This window comes from Mercenaria mercenaria, chromosome 8 (genome assembly GCF_021730395.1).
Source record: "Mercenaria mercenaria strain notata chromosome 8, MADL_Memer_1, whole genome shotgun sequence".
In the NCBI taxonomy this organism is placed as follows: Eukaryota; Metazoa; Mollusca; class Bivalvia; order Venerida; family Veneridae; genus Mercenaria; species Mercenaria mercenaria.
Window position 1 is genome coordinate 28,619,128 of NC_069368.1, and position 23,774 is coordinate 28,642,901.

The following is a 23,774-nucleotide window of genomic DNA, read 5'->3' on the forward strand; positions in this document are numbered from 1 at the left end:
TACCTCACTCCTCATTCGCGACTGTAACATATACCTCACTCCTCCTCGCAGACTGTAACATATACCTCACTCCTCATCGCAGACTGTAACATATACCTCACTCCTCATCGCAGACTGTAACATATACCTCACTCCTCATCGTAGACTGTAACATATACCTCACCCCTCTCCGTAGACTGTAACATACACCTCCCTCCTCATCGCAGACTGTAACATATACCTCTCTCGTCATCCCAGACTGTAACAGATACCTCACTCCACATCCCAGACTGTAACATATACCTCACTTCTCATCGTAGACTGTAACATATACCTCACTCCTCATCGTAGACTGTAACATATACCTCACTCCTCATCGTAGACTGTAACATACACCTCACTCCTCATCGCAGACAGTAACATATACCTCGCTCGTCATCCCAGACTGTAACAGATACCTCACTCCTGATCGTAGACTGTAACATATACCTCACTCGTCATCCCAGACTGTAACATATACCTCACTCCTCATCGTAGACTGTAACATATACCTCGCTCGTCATCCCAGATTGTAACATATACCTCACTCCTCATCGTAGACTGTAACATATATCTCACTCCTCATCCCAGACTGTAACATACACCTCGCTCGTCATCCCAGACTGTAACATATACCTCGCTCGTCATCCCAGACTGTAACATATACCTCACTCCTCATCCCAGACTGTAACATACACCTCACTCCTCATCGCAGACTGTAACATATACCTCACTCCTCATCGCAGACTGTAACATATACCTCACTTCTCATCCCAGACTGTAACACATACCTCACTTCTCATCCCAGACTGTAACATATACCTCACTTCTCATCCCAGACTGTAACATATACCCCACTCCTCATCGTAGACTGTAATATATACCTCACTCCTCATCCCAGACTGTAATATATACCTCACTTCTCATTCCAGACCGTAACATATACCTCACTCCTAATCCCAGACTATAACATATACCTCACTTCTCATCCCAAACTGTAACATATACCCCACTCCTCATCGTAGACTGTAACATATACCTCACTCCTCATCGTAGACTGTAACATATACCTCACTTCTCTTCCCAGACTGAAACATATACCTCACTCCTCATCGCAGACTATAACATATACCTCACTCCTCATAGCAGACTGTAACATATACCTCTCATAGAGTAAACTTAGAAGCTCTCCGAGGTAAATAATAAAAATACAAATGTAATAGTAATAATAATAAGAAGAAGAAGAAAAGAAGAAGAAGAAGAAGAAAAGAAGAAGAAGAAAAATAGTTTATTTACGAAAAGAATAAGGATTTGAGTCATTATTATTCCTCGTCCAAATGGTATAAGGCATATTCAACATTGTACAACATTTAAAGCCCGTCCCCCAAATATTCAGTCATTTATAGGTTTTACAATTTTTTAACAGAATAAGATCTATTTAGTTTTTCATTCTTTACCAAATTCTCTTACTATGAAAGGATTGTACCAACACGTTTTCCTGTGGTTTTAACAGAAACAGAAGTAAACAAAGCTGGTAACCACTATTTACATCAGCTACATGGTACAAAGAAATATTATCGTATTTCAGTATTTATTTTAACATACCGGTAGCATAACTGTGTGCACAATATATCGACCATGAAATCGATTGAATATTAAACTTATTAAAGTTATTTATACAAAAAAATACTGATCACTACGTATAGCGTTTAAGTGGTATGTACTTTAAGTGACATACCGGGTATTGATTAACCGACTTCTATAGATAGCCTTTACGTTATATATTGATTGAGTTATAGAGCAGAGTTTACATGGGTAAGGCACGTTAATTTTTAAAAGATAATTACAGTTAACAAAGGATGATATTTTAAGGAAGACATACCTAGGAGTCTCATACCATAAATGTGTAAGTATCTTTATATTTATTTTGATTTCTACTATGATATATTAATAAAAAGCATTATCCACACTATGATTCAAATTACTCTTTCTAAAAGCAATCTCTTCCGTTTGTATCATAGCTAGGTGTTTTTTCTTAACAAATTTGGTGCAGGTAATTCGTATACAGTGAATACAGGGTGCGGTAACTAAAAGTGTGCAGGTATTTGATACCCGCACGCTAGTTACCGCACTGTTGGGTAGGAAAGTATGCCAGCGTGTCTGGAACTGTAGACAGCGAAGTGTATTTTATTGATTTTCTGCTCTAGCATTGGTTTATTTTACCTGGGCTTTACACATTTGTAAAGCAAGGATATTAAGTACCCACTGAACTGATGTATATGGCAATGTGAAACGCCTACAACTACCATATATGGATGGCTATGATACAAAACAGAAAGAACATTAAAACTCTCGGGTAAACAATTTATACTCGGGGGCTACGCCCCCTCGTACAAATCGTTTACCCTCGAGTTTCAATGCTCTTTCTATTACTTGTTCACAGGGACTTTGTTGCTAATATTTTCAAATCGGCTTCCATTTTATTTACTTTGTGGTTTATCCGTTATAAAAAAAGCAAAAAAATTCGATACATCTGGAAAGAGAAGATACGGGTTTTTTAAAGACCCAGTATAATCCAATAAACTCATAGAATTGTTCTGATAAAACAGTTATAATACCTGTTGGAATTTAAGATTTTTCTCTGTTTACTGTATTTCCCAGTAAATTTAAAAGCAATCACTGATATGTTTCAGTAAATAATAATAAAGTTGTTTAAAAAGTTCAGTAAGAATTCTACTTATTACATGAATAACATTTAATCCAGACTAAATTATCAATTCATGCTATATTCATTTTTGGGGGCAATGCCCCCAGATTTAACAAACCGTCTTTCAATTTTCTTGTCGAGCTTATGACCAACCTGACAACACAGAAAACAAGTTCCAAAGTATTTACCAAACATAACTTTCATATTGCATTTTGCAATTATATTTTTGATCTAGATATGATTAAATAGATCTACACCTTTTATATTAACAACAGTATGTGAAGAAAACTAACCTTTTATAAATATAAATTATAATAGATCTTCGTAAGCGTAAGAATAATAAGGACGCTTGATTTGATCACGTGATCGATTCTGAAACCGACACGTGTTTTGATCATGTGACCTATTCTGAAATCCAATAACCAGTTTCAATACGCTAAAAATTGTGTTCATGATTCTGCGTGAAAATAGCAACTACTAAGGAATTGCAACGCCACTGATAAGCCGATAGATTATTGATTTTTTCATGCTGTGCCTCGACTATGTTGTGGATGTGTATTGCGTTATGTAGAAACTTTATCAATATGCGGCGATCAGTACCGTTTATCAGTAGGCGTATCAATAAATATGCGGCAAAATCATATAGATCCCGATTCGCAATCTGTTAAAATATCTTTTCTGTACAGGTGTTATTTCTAAAATATTATTTCAGAAAATACAGTGCTGAAATGAAATACTTTTCGCATGTCTAAGAAAATATTTTCAAGAGATATGTTATTTATAAGAATTAATACTATACAAAAGAATAATGATAAATTAAATAAAAACAGTGTTTTACTTGAAATAGAATAGGTAGGGAAAAAAAATTCATTACTTATTCGTCAGTTTGAATTTATGACTTATTTGGTTCGGGGGTGGGGAGGAAAGGAATTAATTTGACAGTTTTATTTTTTTTGTAATTATTATCTAATCTAATAATCGTCAGTAGATTTTTTCTCTTATTGTTTTCCGTTTAAATTTACACAAACTATTAAGAACATTTACAGCTTAAAGGCATATTTATGTACTTGGTCGGACCGTCCATATTTGTGACTGTATATTATGTATATTTATATATTTTGATCTCGAAATCAGCTGTAAATCGTTAATCAAAATGTCTTGTCCACAAAAGTTGCATAAAAAGGTGCCACGACAAAACCGAAAGTAAGTGGTTTTGAAAAAATCCATTTACATTTCGGCCTATTTATCTTTATTATTTGGAAGAATATTGATAAATGAAGACATATAGTGCGCTTGATATGTATGATATCAAAGCAAAAACTGGTTAAAGATGGGGAAAAGTGGAAAAAGTCGGGCTAATGTTCCATGTCAGTATACCATCAACAAGTTTCATCGAGTTGCGAGCAAAATCGCTGATAGTTAAAAAGTAAACACTATAAAACATAGAAAAGCAATCTTATGTTCCGTGCTCTACTTATTTTTGAGCAGTATACCTTTGATCGTGGATGGCAGCTCGACTTTTCGCCTCCCATACCAACCTGGGCACTGTTTATAGCAAAGAATAGTCGGTGCCGATATTTCGCAAAGAGTGGATATGTACTGTGAATTGGAGAGACCATCCTGAATATACATGTTATCTAGGGAAGAGGAGTTGAATCCATGGAGATGTTGTCAAAAGTTATGATATCAGAATCTTGCGGGCATGCAGTAATTTCAATAGCAACCACCACGACACGGCAAATCAGGGGATTTTTTTTAAAACTTTTTCCTGAAATCCGACCTTACTGTAGGGCCAATAGGAACGCGCTTATTCTGGGAAAGTACCCGATTCTTTAGTCTAAAGATCAGAACATTGTGTATATGACGTGTTTAACATATAATGTTCGAGAAATCCTTGAATTCATTCCCAGACTTTTATATTAAAAAATAGAAACGCCATATACGCTGATCAAACTGGTATTTATCTGCAGGAAAATTATCGTTTAGCGTAAAAAGTGCGCTAAATACTGTTATAACTGCACGTAAACACATATACGTATTTCAACATTTTTCACACCGAGTAATTTTTGCTATCCACCATTTGCGATGATAACTTGCGGCATGTACCCGTCATATTTTTGCCTCATTTTCTTGGTAATTATCCCTGCAGATGTACATTTATGTTACCAGTTTAATGTATTTCATCTATTCTGAAGGCAGAACCACCAGAAATTTTGTTCTTTTTCCGCGGGCGTTTCGTATCCTCATTTACTCGGACTTAACTGTATACGCCAGTTCGGTAGGTTCATTGATATGATGAATCACGGTTTTCATAGTGTTCAATGTTTTTCTTATATTATGATATTGATAGTTTGAAATACAGGTATATATTAAATAACTTAAAATTGAAACAGACAATGTTATTTTAAACATCAAACAATATAATATCATCATATATCATGTATGTTTTTACGAAAGCAGTTACTGAATTTTAGCAATAGTTGGAAAGGAATAAAGGTAGATCTGTAAAATTATTTTTTACAGGTGTTTGTGTGTTAACTAATGACGACTCCTTATTAAAATGATGCTTATTTGTAACAAAATAACATTCCTGACTTTTTTTAAAAAATAAGTATTGTACACAATAGAAAACATAGCCTAGATGTTTTCAATGTCAGTTCAAGGAAATCCTGTTCCTTTAAACTTTCACATATTGGAATATTTTGACTTTTTTTCCAAAATTTCATAAAGTGTTACAAAGTTTTCCTGTTTCTGTTACACTGTCAAGAACACATGATGTCAGGACATAGAAGTATTGAAGAAATTGAAATACAGTGTATAGCTTTATCTTTTTCATTTTATCAAATCTGACAATGAAAGTTTTTTGTTTGTCGATGAACAACTGCTACTGAACAAGATAGATTTTTTTATCAAAATATAGAAGTGTATTGAAAACAAAGTTAATAAATTTTATTGTTGTGCACTGTTAAAGTAATGACCAGTCCATTTCTTGCCCCACACAAGTACATTACATAATGCCTGCTTGTACTTCCCTGACTTGAATGGGTTATATCAAGTCTTGAAACTGCAAAGCATTGCCCCCATCAGTCCTCTCAGTACTTTGATTAATCAAGATTTCAAGGCCTGTCTCTATTAAGTGCGATGTAAAATTTACAAGCCTTTTGATTTCATGTGTAGATCTAAATATAAAAACCAAAAATGTTTAAATGTGATAAAAAAAATAATAATATTATAACCTGATTTCTCAGAGTTCCCTTGATGCAATTACAGCAATATTGAAACACAACTGAATGTAGTTAATTTGTTCTAAGTCATTTTTGAAGAGATCATGCACGTAATCGAATAAAAATCTGAATGTGTATGAATAACTGCTATATTTGCTTATATGCGTAACCAGTCTACAGACAGTGATATATGACCGTTCAAGAAACGTTCGTTTAGCTAAAGTAAACACTTAAAGACATGTATGTTTATAATGTTAAATAATGAAACATTTATTGAATTGCTAGTCTGTGTTTGTTCACATGAGACAACCCCTGAGGCTATTCAAATTTTGTATAATTATGTCCCGTTTCTTCTCAAAACATACAATCATCAGAGACAAGACTGATGAAGTCAGAATATATAAAAGAATTAACACGTACTGGGAGTTTGTTAATCTGGCTACCGACCGGATAATCTTTCTCCTTTTTTTAGATTGTTCATTTATATTGTTTAAACATATTTTATTGCTCATTTAATATTTACAAGAATATAACAAATTTACAAACACAAACAAATAAGTAGATAGGCCGGGCCACAAGGTCTTACTACATCAGATGACGGCCCTCCCCAACAGAATTAAAACGAAACAAATTGGCGGGAAAAATCGAAGCATTTGTAGATTTGAAAATGAAATAAAGCAATATATTCGTATATAAAAGGAGTCACGTAATGAAATAAACTGGTACGTGATTCCTTACATAAACCGCCGGACCATAGTTTTTTTCTATATTTCCGGTCTATGTTCAACGCACATTTGCTGGGTTAAGGTTTAAAATATCTTTATTTCTGATGTCATCTGATAAAACACTTTTTTTGAATGGATTGCCGGTAAATATATGTAATTTCTGGCATCAAAATATTGCAGCTCGGCAGAAACTCGGTCCATACATCAGGAAGATAGACTACCTATCCGCAAAAGAGGACAGCGAGTATACAGATGACGAGGTTACCCCTAGCAACAAGTTAGTGGAGTTTGTTGACCTCTGCAGTAATGACGAAAAGTTTAGCTGGGAAGAGCTTAAGGTACGCTGGGTAAAGAAACGTCTCAAAGAAACGGACCAACTTTAAACATTTTCTGATTTTGGCAGCTTCTTAAAATTTTATTAAGCCGGCCCATGTTTCAGTAAATAGATGCACGTGTTACATTACATTTCTTTTTCAGTTTTGTAATGTCATTAATTTATCTGTTCGATGATCGAATATCTCCGACACTAGTTAACTCAAAGGAGAAGAACAATCTATAAACTACCTTGCCATTTTTTTCATGAAAACAAGATCAAAGAACGATTATAAGAGCTCTATATTTTTTTAGAATGTTGGTTTATTAGTTTTTTTTTTTTAATTTCAGCCCACAAGGGGCCCATTTATTATCCCCGTCCATGATGTGATGGGGTCGGGGACCCATCCCGCATCACATCTTACAGACATAATATAAACATAGATATAAGTTAAACAAATTTCAGAGCATAGTATATACTTAGTGTAGTAACAATGTTATCAAACTATTCAATACCTAGTTCACAATGATTTATAAATCAGTTTAACTACAATACCTAGTTCACATGTTAATCAATATATTTAATGCCTTGTTCAAAAGGATTAATCTTACAAAATAGTTCTAAAAATTTTCAATCCTAGAAACAGGGGATTTTTTAATAGAGAGAGAGGTATTATCAAGCAGCTTATTTATCTTTCATAAAACAGACCAAAATGTATGTCATTAAGTAATTTTAAGCCAGTCTTATTATTTCTCTTAGTCTATAAGCCTCTCATTAGAGAACAAGAGGTCCCAAACAGAGAAAGACAAGGAAAAAAGGGCCTCTGCCAAGAAAAAAGAAAGAAAAAAGTACAAAAAGGCCTAAGTGTGAACCAAACTGTCTTACTTCCTTATTCAGTGTCTACAGGGTTCCAAAAAAGAAAAAAGGTTTAAAAGTGGGCCTCCCAAGCAACGATATAGTCATTGCATGTAGAATCGAGGATTTTAGGAAACAGTTTAAAAATAAGAGACAAAGTGGAAGTCGGAACCCTGTTTATACTTATACATATATATATAGTATATTGTATTATATTGATGATTTTCCAAGAAACGACACTCTGCCTGTGGACTGTCCAGAGGGTTACTTATACACACAAAAGACAAAACAAAACACAAAACTCAACTAAGTGTCAGCAAGAGAAAAATCCAAAACTATTTGCCTATAACAGTTGCTCAAAGATATCATTTTTCTTTTATTATCAATGTAAATCAACCTTTAACTTCTTTAAACTGAATTATAAAGGATTGCCATCGGTGCAGAGCCAGGCCGATTTGCGCCTCAGTGCAGCCTGATCAGGATCTGCACCTCGGGCTGCTAAAATTGCATTTTTATCGTGATGGTCCGTAGATTTTGCCATGAACTGCTCTAAAAATCAAGGATGGACCAACCTAATCTAACTTCAGCATGGTAATTGGAGGTTAAACAAATCAATGTTTAACAGTTGCTGTAAGATAAATTTTACTTATAATACAGTACGTTTATTCTACTAAATTTTTATATTTTTCCCAGTCTGTTTGAAATTTTGTCAAGTTAAGTACTTGAGAGGCCGTATATTTTTCGGTCTGGTAAAACAAAACTATTTGTCTTTTGAACACTTCTAATAATGGTATTTGACCCTTAACTCTATTGTAGTATAAAAACTGCTTGGCTGAAAGAAGGAGCATATTCATTATTCTGTCATATTTATTACTGCCAAATAATATATCTGAGGCACTCAATTCTACTATGTTTGTATTACAACTACTATTTATATATGTCAATAATTGTGACCAGAATTGTTTGATTACATCACATTTCCAAAAAAGATGAATTAAAGTTTCTTGCTCATTTTTACAGAAGCTACATGTCTCATCCTGAGAAATGTTCATTTTTTTCAATAGATGGTTTGTAGCTAATATCCTATGATTAATTCTATACTGCAGCCAGTGGAGTTTAGAGTCTTTGGTAATCCTGAAAACTCTGTCATATTTTATTTCATCAAGCACAATACCTATATTGTTATAAAAATCATCTTTCCATTTTTGCAGTGATTTTGGAAACTCCTCTTTTGATCTAAAATATTTGTAAATATTTTTACATCCTTTACTGTCTTTTGTAATAATTGACAGACAGGTAGGCATGACTGGATTGCAAGTTTTTCGTATATTATGAACACCCTTACTTTCCAAAAAATGTCTAATTGATGCGATAAGGCCATTATACTCAAGAAAGTTTGTTCTAGCATTAAAAGTATTGCAAAATTCTCTATATGTGTAAAACTCATCTTGTGCATTAAGTAGATCACCTATAAAAATAACACCAGCTGTCTGCCATCTTTTATAAAAAACACTAGAGCCTCCAACCCTTATATCTGGATTGTTCCATAAATTTATTAAGGCGTATGCTTTTCCAGTGGTAGGGATTACCTTACACGAGAGAATGTGATAACTATGTACCACATCTTTCCAAAAAGAGTTTAAATCTTGATGTAAAAGTCTTTTGGTAAAATCTGTTCCATTTATATAAATATATTTTAAAGCAGGACAAATAAATTCTACTAAATTACTAAATTTATTATTCATTGTTAGAAGTCTTCTAAGCCATGTTGCTTTTAAACTATGCATGAAACTTTTCAGGTCAATCATTTTGAGTCCTCCAAATCTATATTCTTGAGAAATTGTGTTTCTTTTAACTTTATCATTGCCATTATTCCATAAAAATTTATAAAACATATTTTGTAAAAGAGTAATTTTTTCTTGTGAGGGGTTTGGAATCCCTAATATCAAAAGGTTAAGTTTTGCTAAGGCTAGGCTCTTAATAACTACTAGTTTACCCATAGGTGAGATAACTCTTTTTGACCAGCTTGACAGTAAAGTTTTGATTTCTTCAATTTTTTCATTATAGTTTAAGTTAACTATCTCATTAAGATTTATGGAAAATTTTATCCCCAATAATGTGAACTCATTACTTCCCCAAGAGAGATTGAACTCAGGGCACATTACCAGTTGACTGTTTCTCCGAGAACCAAACCATATGACTTTTGTTTTATCAGTATTAATATTAAGGCCTGATATCTTTCCATAGAATTTTAAAACTAACATTGTATTAAAAAGGGACTCTTTAGATCCATTAAGTGTAAGACTTGTGTCATCTGCATATTGTGAAATTAAATTTTCTGAACCATTAATTTTTATTCCTTTTATTTTTGGATTATTCCTTATAAGGATAGCTAAAATTTCTGCACATAGAATGAAAAGATTGGTTTATTAGTTAGTTGTTTACATTTTACCCTGTGTCAATTGAAAATTGTTATAAAAGATATCGACTGTAAAAAATCCACTGTATTGTTAGATTTAAATAAGTGCGTTTTCAGCCAAACATTGTAACTTCTAAAAAGGTTTTTTTCGATAACGAATTGAACAAAGATAGTTTTTACGTGAATGAAGGCTATTTCAAACAGGATGTAAATTACAAATACTGGTTTCGACATTGAAATTACTTTAAACGTAAGTTTTTCCCTTTCAGGATGCGTTTGCGGCGTTCCGGGAGAAAGTGTGTATACCCAAATTTCCAGGGAGACATTCTCCTCCGCACTGGGTGGCTTATACAACAGCAACCCAGCTTAATAGATTATCAAGGTATAATATTGTAATTGTTTCATATTTTGCTTGGAATGTACCATAGATGTCTATGTTTTCTGTATATATATATATATATATATATATATAGAGGAGATTACTTTGAGTATCTTTTCATATTGAATTTATCAAACGAGTTGAATAACTTTGAATTCTTCAGGGATTTCGAAGACGACGTGGGCAAACAAAGAGAGATAGGTCATGAACTGATGTACACATGGCTGGCTTTGCTTTGTGCCAAACCAAGCTCTGGACACTTAGATCTAATGGATGCATTTACTGGCGATCTGTTTGAAAAATATATAGAGGTAAGCTTTGCATGTTAGTAATGTTTATTTTAGGTTTGTTTCTACTGAGCTCACTTTAATTAACTAGGAATCTTATCTCAACTATGACAGTGTCAAAACTTAATTATTTTTATTGGGTTTAATATCATACCGACCCAGGTGCCACTCCGGTGGCCATTACTAAAAGCATAGGCGGGGTGGCAGCCAGTTGAATTGTTTCATTACATGAAATAGGCACATACCCTAAGAGATTTCAAACCTAAATTGGTAAGTGGCAGGGGATTCGAAGTCAGCGACCTTAACCACTCAACCAAGGATGCCAAATAAGTAATTATATCAGGTTATTTTTTTAGTTTTGCAGCATTCTTATGATAAAAATCTAATAAACCATACCACTTTTTTATTCTCTACCTTTTTAATTGTAAAATAGTAAATCAAGTCAAACAAATCCGAAAAATCATTTCGACACGGTGTTTCTACAAAGCAACACCATTGATTGTGATTGCTTAATTTTTGTTTCAAACATTTCGTCACTGATGCATTATGCCAAACTAGTTAACAGAATTCTGCGATTTGTTTTATCACAAGGGCTGCAAAGCTGACGAACTGGTCAAGATAATGACCCGGATGAAAATCAAGTTCCACTACGATGAAAAGAATGAAACGGAAGAGGAACAAACATATGCAAGTTTCCTTAACGACAGGACAAAGATATTTTTCGAGTATTTCACGTACGTTGTGGAAAATAATTTATTATACTTTCTTTGATTCATTAATTAGTTTGCAAGATACAAACATATGAGCCGTGCCATGAGAAAACCAACATAGTGGGTGTGCGACCAGCATGGATCCAGACCAGCCTGCGCATCCGCGCAGTCTGGTCAGGATCCATGCTGTTCGCTAACAGTTTCTCCAATTCCAATAGGCTTTAAAAGCGAACAGCATGGAGTTTGACCAGACTGCGCGGATGCGCAGGCTGGTCTGGATCCATGCTGGTCGCACACCCACTATGTTGGTTTTCCCATGGCACGGCTCATATAGTCTTTCCAGTTATGCAGATGTTTAATATAATGCAACATATTTTTCATAACATTATTTGAAATTTTATATTTTTTTTTGTCTACCTGACATATGTGGTCTTTTTAGGTTTTTACTGGAGCTGTTGCTGTAAAATAATTGAGATTTGTTAAAACTTTATTTCACGAACTTTGATTTATTCCGTTTCATTTGTTCGTGAAATGTTAAATTAAAAAATCGAAACCAAAATTTCACTTACAAAAATCATATAGTTACTCACACGGTGACGACATTGCCATTTTTAATGAAAGAAGATCGAAGGACGAATCAGGCTCACGACTATAAAATAACGTTTTTACTTCATAAGTAGGTGTTTTATTCTCCAGTATTGCTGCAAATTTACATAAACTTTTTTTAATTGCTTTTCCCGTGCAGATAAGTTCCAATCGTTGGGATCTCACTTCACTGACAAAATCAGTTTGAAGCTCATTCACTTATGCAAATTTCAAAATACCGTACGTTCTTTACCAATCGACGATTTTATTGATCATTCGTTTAATATTTTTAACTCGTACATTGGTTTATTTTACAGAGAAGAACAGTGTTCAGAGCAGACTGTGATAAGAGCGTTTTTTGAACTACGGATGTTCTATCAGGAACAAATCTCAAAACTTTCGCCCGAGATGGCAGATTATGTTGGCTATTTAGTACGTGATATGGCAGATAAATTTCCGGAAGAAGTAAGATGACTCTGTTTTTAGTTTATTTTTAGATCATTGTTCTATGCTTCCGGTTATATAAGCAAATCAAAACGCCAATTGATACAATCGAGAGACTGTTCGGATTTGTAAGCCGGCCACTGATTGGTTGAAATTTGTCATTAATGCCAAAGAACAAAAAAACTTTTTTAATCGATTTATTTCGGCGAAGACAGTATTTATATGAATTAATGTGACAAAAAATAATGTTAAGGAAAACAATATTTAGAATAGTGCACCAGAAATTGCAAATCACAACGCAGACTGGATAATTTTCATAAGTCATACTTATTGCACTGATTGTATGAAAACAACAACAACAACAAAAAAAAAACGAATAACACAGCATCAGAAGTAACCAGTTAAATCTACGCTTGTATGAAATGGACCATGATGATTGAAGTATTTGTGGAAATGAAAAGAAATTCCATTTGCAAATACATACATAGACAAATGTATAAATATCGCAGAGTAATGAAACAATATCGTTAATTTGATCTCAATATTGTTTTTCATTGAAATACTTATGCCCTTTGATTAAACAGTATTTATTGATACTCCATGTACATATTAAGGTGCATACGAGGAGTGTTCGAAAAGTATTGTGTATTTTGGTGACACGCCATTTCTACGAGGAACTTCACGCCGACGTTTATACAGCTGATTACCTCTGTTCTACACAATGGCATATACATGTATACATTCAATAACCAAGTTACCGTTCTACCTAGTTGTCACTATTTCAGTTTGGACAGTCGTAGACCGCTATGGCAAAAATGGGTTCACTTTGACTGCAAAGAAAGTTTTGTATGCCATATTCTTCTCCATTGAAGGGATAGCAGTACAGATTCCTATAAAAAGGGTAGAAGTGTGACTGGTAGGTACTACCGTGAAGTTATCATAAAAATTGAAGAAGTACTACAAGAAATGTCGACCAGCCAAATGTTATAAACATGTTCGACTGTTGCATGACAATGCTCCAGCGCACCCATCTAGTACAGTAACACAGCTTTTGAACACGGAGAGAGTTACTGTGCTGCCACATCCACCTTATTCCCCAGATCTGGCGCCATACGACTTCTTTCTATTTCCAAACCTGAAAAACTTCCTTTCTGGTCGTAGATATCGATTTCGACCGGCTTTCGATTCTGCTGTCCATCAGTACCACCGTAGTATACCAAAGTCAGCCTACTGTGACGCTTTCCGGAAATAGAACTATAGACTAATATTCTGCATTTCTCACCACGAGAATATTTTGAGAGTATGAAATGACAACATGTACGTTTCCATCGGTTTTTAAGGTTTCAAACCATAATACACAATATATTTCACAGACACTTGGGGTGTCTAAAATATAAAATGCTAAAATATATTGGTTAAGCTTAAGGTTTAGCAGTATATCACAAAACAACAGATTTTTTTAACGAATGAACAGCATCTTGACACACAATTTATCTGTCCAGTACATGTTTTACTGTTCTGTCCCACAGAGTTGGATACTTAAAATATTCTTAATGAATTGTCCCCCTTTAAATAAGAATGCCATTTGTAAAGAAAAAATGTAAACAAAAACGATGTTTTACCTAGTTATGTAAAGTTTAAACACTCGCACGATGTTGCAAATGCATCAAAACGAAGATGTGAAAACAGCTTTTAAAAAATGGTGAGTTTTTAAAGGCGCTGAACTGTCCAGAAGTGTGGCCCCTTCATGCAGTCCCTTTCCGGAATTCAATACATATATCAGTAAATTGATAATGGTTTTGTAGAATAATATAAATGTTTTATATGCTGTCAAATTTTCAAGTAAAACAATGCTTTCTTTCCATGATTTGATGACGTTCGAACTTTTTTCTCTGAAACATGGACCTATACCTTAACCAGAGGCGGAGGAGAATGAGGTCTGTGATATATTTCGAACACTCTTCGTACATACAAAAAATAAAATAAAATAAATAGTGCAAATGATCTGAAAGCACGCTTTCACGGAAAACTTTTACTTATTCATTTCATTTATAAATACGCTTTTTCTTCAAATTAATTTAAGATGTTTTACGTTTTCATCTTTGCATTAGCAAGTTAGAGTACTAGTACCAGTAAATGATTTTGTTTAAATTGTCCCTTTAACAGGCGCGGTACATTCTGTAGGCAAGATTTCAACGACTGTTAATGACGAAAATTCAATAATACGTACCATTTCACTTTATTATTGAAATGCTCGAAGTTAATTAATTAAGCGCACGAATATATCTGCAACAGTGACGTAAAAACATTTCTTACTTTGACAGACAAATAGATCCTACGTGTCCTAATTATGAACACAGGTCTAGCATTATCTTCTGACAATTATTTTGTCCTATATTTACCGAAAGTATAACATCCATTACATTTTAAATACAATTAATCAGGCAAGTGCATATATTGACTAATAATTACTATTTGGCCGGACAAGTCGTTCTTTGCAATTACCGTTATCGCAATTATTTCAAACAGTCTTTATGATAATGAAATTTTCGTTCAGTACATATTTTTTAAAGATTTTTTGGGGCAGTTTGAATCTTAAAAAATATACATAGAATTTGTGATTTTTTTCTTTTAATTTAAAAATATATATAATATCTACATCCCGTAGTTTGAAGCAAAACCAAAACCGTACGCTATATAATACCAGTATGCAAAACAATATTATATAAAGTAACGTCTTTTTTTTCTTAGAATCTACGGACGTGAAGAGTTTTAAAATCTAATTTATCGGGTTTTTGAAAAGTCTTTATTCCCCAAGGGGGGATTTTAAAAATCACTACGCGACAAAGACGTCCCCAAAAATTGTGAGAGTGCAGGGTAGGTGGGTTTTTTTATTGTAAGAAACAATTTAATGGAAATTAAATTTGATAACATTTAAATTTGAAACTAGGCATTAACTTTTGTTCTCTTCTTTTTCCAAAACATTTTCCAAATACCCGTACATTATTCCACACCAGTTTTACTAGGATATATAAACTTTTTTTATTAATTACACGACCCCCTTATAAAAAACTTTTGTAAAAGTGTCTCCCCAAAAAGTCCTAAATCACACCCAAAAGTTCTTGCTATTGACGGGCCCCTATAGTGGCTGCCCAAAAAGTCCTAAATCGCGACCCATAATTCTTGCTTTGACTGGCCAATCGACTTCCGATATTTTCTTGCTATTGATGGCCCTATATTGCTCCCCCCAAATCCTAAACGCGATCCGTTATTCGTGCTTTGACGGGTCTGTATGGCTCCCCAAAAGCCAAAAACGACAAAACCCTATAGTTCTGCTTTTGACTGGTCTATATGTGCTCCCCCAAAAGTCCTAAATCGACGCCCATAAGTTTTTGCTTTTACTGGCCTATTTTTTGGCTGCCCAAAGTCCAAATCGACATCCGAATAGTTCGTGCATTGACTGGTCTAAAGGTGTTTCCCCAAAATCCAAAATCGACATCCGAAAGTTTTGCTTTTGTCTCGTCTATAGGTGCTCCAAAAAAAAGTCCTAAACGACGACCCATATATTATTGCTGTTGACTGCCCCTTAAAGTGTGCTCCCAAAAGCCCTAAACGACATCCATATAGTTCTGTTTTTACTAGCCTTTAGTGTGCTCCCCAAATCCTAAATCGACGATCCATATATTTCGTGCTTTTGACGGGTCTATATGGCTGCCCAAAAAGTCCAAACGACGATCCGTATGTTCGTGCTTTTTTAAAGGGTTATAGTTGCTGTCCTAAATCGACATCCATAAGTTCTGCTTTTGAGGCCTGATGTGCTCCCAAAAAAGTCCTAAATCGACGATTCCATATAGTTCTTGCTGTTGACTGGTCTATTTGCTGTCCAAAAGTCCTAATCGACGATCCGTATATTTCGGCTTTGGACTGGTCAAATAGTGTCTGTCCAAAAAAGTCCTAAATTACATCCGTTATTTGTGCTGTTGCCCTGGTCTATAGTTCTGCCCAAAACCCTAAATCGACATCCATATATTCGTGCTGTTAAAACTGGTCTATAGTGGCGCCCAAAGTCCTAAATCGACATAATAAAAGGGAATTAATTGATAAAACACTTTATATTTGAATCTAGGGCTATTTAACTTTTGTTCTCTTTTTTTTGGGCCAATACATTATTCCGAATACCGCTGTGACATTATTCTCACACCAGTTTTACTAGTGATATATGAAACATTTTTATTAATTACACGACTCCTTATATAAACTTTTGTCTATAGTGTGCTGCCCAAAAGTCCTAAATCGACGATCCATATAGTTCTTGCTATTGACTGGCCTATAGTGTGCTGCCCAAAGTCCTAAATCGACGATCCATATAGTTCTTGCTATTGACTGGCCTAATCGACGTTCCGTATAGTTCTTGCTATTGACTGGTCTATAGTGTGCTGCCCAAGTCCTAAAATCGACGATCCGTATAGTTCCGTGCTATTGACTGGTCTGTAGTTTTCTCCCCAAAAATCCAAAACGACGATCCATATAGTTTGTCTAATTGACTGGTCTATAGTGTGCTGCCAAAAGCCCTTTTAAATCGACGATCCATATATTCTGCTATTGACTGGCCTATAGTGTGCTGCCCAAAAGTCCTAAATCGACGATCCGAATAGTTCGTGCTATTGACTGGTCTACAGTGTGCTGCCCAAAAGTCCTAAATCGACGATCCGAATAGTTCTTGCTATTGACTCGTCTATAGTGTGCTGCCCAAAAGTCCTAAATCGACGATCCATATAGTTCTTGCTGTTGACTGGTCTATAGTGTGCTGCCCAAAAGTCCTAAATCGACGATCCATATAGTTCGTGCTATTGACTGGCCTGTAGTGTGCTGCCCAAAAGTCCTAAATCGACGATCCATATAGTTCGTGCTGTTGACTGGTCTATAGTGTGCTGTCCAAAAGTCCTAAATCGACGATCCGTATAGTTCGTGCTGTTGACTGGTCTATAGTGTGCTGTCCTAAATCGACGATCCATATAGTTCGTGCTATTGACTGGCCTGTAGTGTGCTGCCCAAAAGTCCTAAATCGACGATCCATATAGTTCTTGCTGTTGACTGGTCTATAGTGTGCTGTCCAAAAGTCCTAAATCGACGATCCGTATAGTTCGTGCTGTTGACTGGTCTATAGTGTGCTGTCCAAAAGTCCTAAATCGACGATCCGTATAGTTCGTCGTTTGACTGGTCTATAGTGTGGCTGTCCAAAGTCCTAAATCGACGATCCTATATTTTCGTTGCTTTTGACTGGTCTATAGTGTGCTGCCCCAAAAGTCCTAATCGACGTCCGTATATTTCGTGCTTTTGACTGGCCGTAGTGTGCTCCCCCAAAAGTCCTAAACGACGATCCATATAGTTCGTGCTGTTGACTGTCTATATGTGCTGCCCAAAAGTCCAAAATCGACGATCCGTATAGTTCGTGCTATTGACTGGTCTATTGTGTGCTGCCCAAAAGTCCTAAATCGACGATCCATATAGTTCGTGCTATTGACTGGTCTATAGTGTCTTGCCCAAAAGTCCTTAATCGACGATCCATATAGTTCAAAAGTTTTCTTTCTTTTTTTTTTTGGTTTTTGAACTTATGCTCATTAGCATTTTTACAATGTTTTCCTAAGCATGTAAATATGTATAATATCTATTTTAATAAAAAAAAAACCAGCATATTATATGTATCTTATTTTTAAACGAGCGGAAGTCATTTTAAGAAAAACACTCATTGAACAATAAAATGATGTTATTATCCGACCATATTGTATAAGAAAAAAAAACTATTTCTGTGATATGTGAGTTATTTTTGTGATGAAAAGCTAAACAAAAAGTTATACAATAATCTATGCATTATTTATTTTTTCAGTAACAATTCCCAGGTAAAGGAATTGTTTCCTTCTCTGATGACATTGGTCACCAATTTTTCCAAGCGGAAGACACCTCTAGCGAATGGAGATAGAATATATGATCTGTACAGACTTCATCTTTTCAGAGATATGGCGGACTCGTCTGTAAGTCGCTTCTTATAATTACATAGAATATTGTAAAATGTGTATATTTACAGCGTCAGTTTTATTTCGCGACCAGATGAAGACGCGCTTTATGACTATATTTGTACAATGGGAGACCACTTTTATTTTTGCGAGGATTTTGAATTCGCGTGTCGCTAAACGCAAAACAATAACAAAAACAAACAAACAAACAAACAAACAAAAATAAGACAAAAATAAGACCCCCCCCCCCCAAAAAAAAAAAGAAAAAAAAAAAAAAAAAAAAAAAAAAACCATGGCCCCTTGTATTACACAATATTCAATATATTCAATTCAATTCAATTCAATATATTTATTGCATTAAACATGTTAAACATATTAAAAGCAACACAATACATTAAATACAATAGAAGACATGGATTTCTTAAACAATATTCATTTTTTGCAAAAGAGCATAGATGTTTGTGGATATTGGAAAAAGGTTCTTCGTTTCGTGTCAGATTGGCATAATATTTAAATTTACTCAAGTTCTGTATAATATTCCGATTAGTTACTGTTATAGATATAATTTGACCTTCAAAAATGACCTTTGGGCGAGTTCATTAACAAAGGTGGATCTGGTTTTCGGATAATCTCGGCTGATGATTTACGTAAGAAATAGGTATGTAATGTAAGAAATTAACTGAATTGCGATCAAAGACTGCACAGCGTATTGGTAAGTGCGATTGCCCCTGATACATGGCGTGCACGCAACCTGTGGGTTCGAACCCTAACAAAATTTCTTTTTGTTGTATTACGAATCATAATTCAAAAAGTACGTATCATATCTTATTGCTTGGACTTCAATATTTACTGAATTATTTTTCTTTATTTTCCCCATTCGTGCCCACCCGCTTAGCTCAGTTAGGGAGAGCGTTGGTCTAGAGATCGCGGGGTCGCGAGCTCCATCATCGGGCGGGGTGTATGTTCTCCGTGACGATTTAATAAAAAACATTGTGTCTGAAATCATTCGTCCTCCACCTCTGGAGAACAGGTTTTTACTGGTACGGAATCCAGGAACAGCGGCTAGGTTAACTGCCCGCCGTTACGTGACTGAAATACTGTTAAAAACGGCGTTAAACCCAAAAACAAACGAATCAGTTTTCCCATTCGTTTTCTGTTACTTTTTTTTCTTTAAAAATTTATTTCATACTAAGTATCAGAAAAAATAAATAAATTCACAAATAAACAAGGTTAATCCTCAGATTCGGTGGGAGTGTCTGTTTCTGAATCGTTCGTTGAATAATCAACGTTAAGGGGAAATGGGACACTTGCGTGGTTTTTTTATATAGGCAAAGAAGGAAAAATTTTAACTAGCGGGGAGAATTTTCTTAAACTTTGCATGATCATAGAGAATCATATTAGAAACAAATTTATGGAAAAAAAACTGGGGGTCCCGGTGCTACTTTTTGAGTTATCTGTCCCTGAATGCGAGTTTTTTGCTCTTTTAGGTCATTTTCAAGGGCAGATAACTCAAGGTAATGGTTAGTTACACTTCATTTGATTTCAGATTAGTGTTTGTTACTTTATTTTTATGCAACTGTACAAAATCTGCAGGAATTCTAGGTGACGGATTTTATTCTATAGTCGCTTACGCAAACAAATAGAAAATTTCTTCCAATTATGCCCCTTTTTTCAAGAAAAAAAACCAGTATGTTTACTCATTGAAACACAGCAAAAATTCTGTTTGATAGAATGGTTTAAAACTTTGCATAATGACTGGAAATGTAATAACAAAAAATAATGTGAAATGAAATAAGGTATCCGTATGCTAGATTTTGAGTTAAATGCTGGCCTCTGGTGCATTTTATGTGTAAATTTTGAGGTATTGGAGGAGTATGATACTCCCCTCCTGATCGGGGTGTCAGGGGGATCTCTCCCTTGACAATTTTGAAATACAGAATGATATGAAATGGTGGCCTCTGGTGCATTTCTGGGACTAAATTTTGAGTGGCATCTTTGATGAGTACAAATCACTTCTCGGCCAACTGGGGGGTGGGTGGAGGGGGCGGGGGGTACACAGCCCCCTCCGCCGGGCCCTGGGTACGGGCTTGAAATCATTGTAATAAAATGCGAACAATTTTTATTTGCCTAAAGCAACCGGACGGTGATATGTTCAGTGGCTGTGTGACGATGATTCAAAGCATACTAACGGACGGAAGTGAACAGAGTACTAAGAAACAAGAAATGATCGGGGAGGCGCTAAAAGACTGTGTTTTAAAAGTGAAGAGTTTGTAAGTTGTTATTTCATTTGAAGTTGTAAAATTTTAATAGACCTTTATTCTTCTAACAAAATTCAAATAAATATGCACTTTGTACATGTATATGAACATGCATAACAAGCTACCAACAATGTTTGGATCGATGTATCAATATAATAGTGCTATTTGTTCCAGAAACAGATTTTCCCCCTAGATTTATTAATCATGAATGGTGTTCTTATATGACATTGATAACCCTCACGATATAAATGCATCATTTCTTTTTGTACTCTGGACTAGGACCCCTGCACAAGGAAAGGCACTGCTAGATTTGCTTCTAACTATGATAAAATCAGGAAAGATAAAAATGCTACAAGCGGCGAACAAAACTTTAGAGACGAAGGAATACACAAAAACACTAGTCTGGCAGGTAAGATGACCTTTTGCTATTTAAAGTACTTGCACACGAAGATGGTCGTCAAACTTTGGGAACCATACCCATGACTGCCGAGGTATTCCACCCGTAATGACAAATTACGTAATCTTTTTATACGATTCCGGCTTTCTCCGTTTTTTATGGAACGCCGTTTGCGCGTTGAATTATATTTACGTCAGTAAAATCAAGATTACGTCATCACACGGGAAGGACTTCGGACACTATCATATGCTTCTAGCCTACATTTTGAAGGCAAAATTCCCGTCAAGTATTTAAACAATATCCAAATCGTTTCGAGTTAATGATAAACCAATGTGTTAGATAATTTATTACAGCAGAAACTGGTTTGTATCTGTTCCTATCAAGATGTTTTTCTTATTTTATCTAGGCCAGGGTATATTTTCTTGGAAAAATAAAATGTTTAATTTCCGTAAAATTATAATATCATCAGTTTACGGAAGTTTTAAATATATGAAATCCAGTCGAATAAAGTGACAAAATCATTTTATTTCAGGAAAAAAATAACATTTTAAGATTAAAATTTTGTAAATAAATAAAAAATAGAACGATATTTTTGCAAACAACTTGTACTTGATTTATCTATACACTGTTCGTAATGTAAACTTATTGATGCATTACATGTGTGAATAGGTATACATGTATAAGTGACCGGTCAGTTTTATTACAGTGGTTCAGGTAGTTAAATGTACATGTACATGTCTGTATAGTTCTGTTATAAGTGATGGCAGATAGTTTTGTTTCTACATAACATTAATACTAAGAAAAGTCATTTTATCAAGGCCGTAGGATTTATTCTTGTTTGGGATAAGTACCAGTGGCACAGATAACATTTGAGCCGCGCCATGAGAAAACCAACAGATGGCATATATAAATACTGCTAGACACGAAAACAAACTAAAAGGTCCAGCCGAGTTTCAGGTGGATTTTTATGCAGCGACCTGGATACATTTTTATTACATGTTTAAGCGAAATGAGCCGTGCCATGAGAAAACCAACATAGTGCAATTGCGACCAGCATGGATCCAGACCAGCCTGCGCATCTGCGCAGACTAGTCAGGATCTATGCTGTTCGCTAATGGTTGGTCTAATTCCGATAGGCTTTGAAAGCGACCAGCATGGATCCTGACCAGACTGCGCAGTTGCGCAGGCTAGTCTGGAACCATGCTGGTCGCAAAGCCACTATGTTGGTTTTCTTATGGCACGGCTCATTTGGCTTAAACATGTAATAAAAATGTATCCAGGTCGCTTTATAAAAAAAATCCACCTGAAATTCGGCTGGATCTTTTAGTTCGTTTTCGCGTCTAGCCGTATTTATATATGCCATCTGCATGGAAAGCGACTTGACACATCACTTTCGTGGCATCATACTGAATGTGAAACCGTCACTGATATGACCTGCCATAAAGCTACTGTTCTTGACCTATGCATCACATGCATATCAGCATATCAATCAGAAATGAAAAATATATAAGAAATACAAAAAAAGGAAAACAAACTACATCCTCATAGCTAGTGGCGTGCGCGTCGTGAGTGGGGTGGGTTGAAGGCGGGGGGGGGGGGGGGGGGGAGGGGGGCTCATGCAGAAGATTACCTGGTGTGTTACAAGTATGTTAAAGCATATATTTGTCAATCTACTGCAATAAACAACCAGGATAAGCCAATAAAAATTTAACCCGACGAATAATAATGAATTCGCAGTATTTGCTTCTTTCACTACTATACATGAATAAATGTCTATGTGTACCCTTTCAAACATTTGTAAAGTATTTGAGTTACAAACAGATGTAAAATAGGTGACTATCAATTTATTAAAAATGAATATAAAAAGTATTGGTTACTTTACATTTGGGAACACCCTGTACTTATATTTTTTGTTTAAAAGTACTGTTCTACCCCTTGCATCAACACAATAGTCACAGAAAATGTGAATAATTAATATCTACATATGCTAGCCAAATATGGTTTTGATGCAAGGGTGGGAACAATGTTGTATAAAGAAAAACATTCTTTATATCTATATAACAGGATACGTAATTCTATTTAGAACAAAAATCACTGTTCTATTAAACAAATATTGAAAATTTGACTTTAAGAAATAATCGGAAATATGTGTTTTGATGGCATATGTAATTAAATTCTTATTTCTTAGTAGTTTATTTTTCACTCTTGGAGTAGGCAAATTCATATAGAAAGTGTCCGAAGTCCTTGCCGAGTGTCAATATTGGTCAGCTACGTTAAGGGGAATATCGATTATATGAGCTCAGTTTTTGAAATGTCAAAATTTATTGAAAATGCTTGGCCAGTAAGATTTGTAATTACAACTGTTTGGAATCTGAAAGAATTAAGGTATATTATCATACAGTAACAGATAACGAGAGTTTTGTAACTCAATCTGACAAT

At 34.9% G+C, this 23,774-nt stretch overlaps 2 protein-coding genes across 2 annotated transcripts in view; both read left to right on the plus strand.

Annotated features, from left to right (window-relative positions):
• The first annotated feature begins 1,681 nt into the window (after nucleotides 1-1,681).
• On the plus strand, nucleotides 1,682-13,046 carry LOC128558993 (uncharacterized). Its single transcript, XM_053549631.1, has 6 exons — nucleotides 1,682-1,924; nucleotides 6,855-7,012; nucleotides 10,531-10,643; nucleotides 10,804-10,951; nucleotides 11,519-11,661; nucleotides 12,540-13,046. Exons 1-6 carry the CDS (start codon nucleotides 1,921-1,923, stop codon nucleotides 12,694-12,696), a joined length of 723 nt encoding a protein of 240 aa, XP_053405606.1. The 5' UTR covers nucleotides 1,682-1,920; the 3' UTR covers nucleotides 12,697-13,046.
• A 5,225-nt stretch (nucleotides 13,047-18,271) lies between these two features.
• Nucleotides 18,272-23,774, plus strand: part of LOC123566665 (uncharacterized) — a 28,454-nt gene continuing 22,951 nt past the window's right edge. Inside the window, exons 1-3 of the mRNA XM_053549632.1 lie at nucleotides 18,272-18,698; nucleotides 20,814-20,950; nucleotides 21,218-21,347. Coding sequence (XP_053405607.1) covers nucleotides 18,591-18,698; nucleotides 20,814-20,950; nucleotides 21,218-21,347 — 375 coding nt within the window. The 5' untranslated portion in view covers nucleotides 18,272-18,590. The remainder of the gene's footprint in view (nucleotides 18,699-20,813; nucleotides 20,951-21,217; nucleotides 21,348-23,774) is intronic.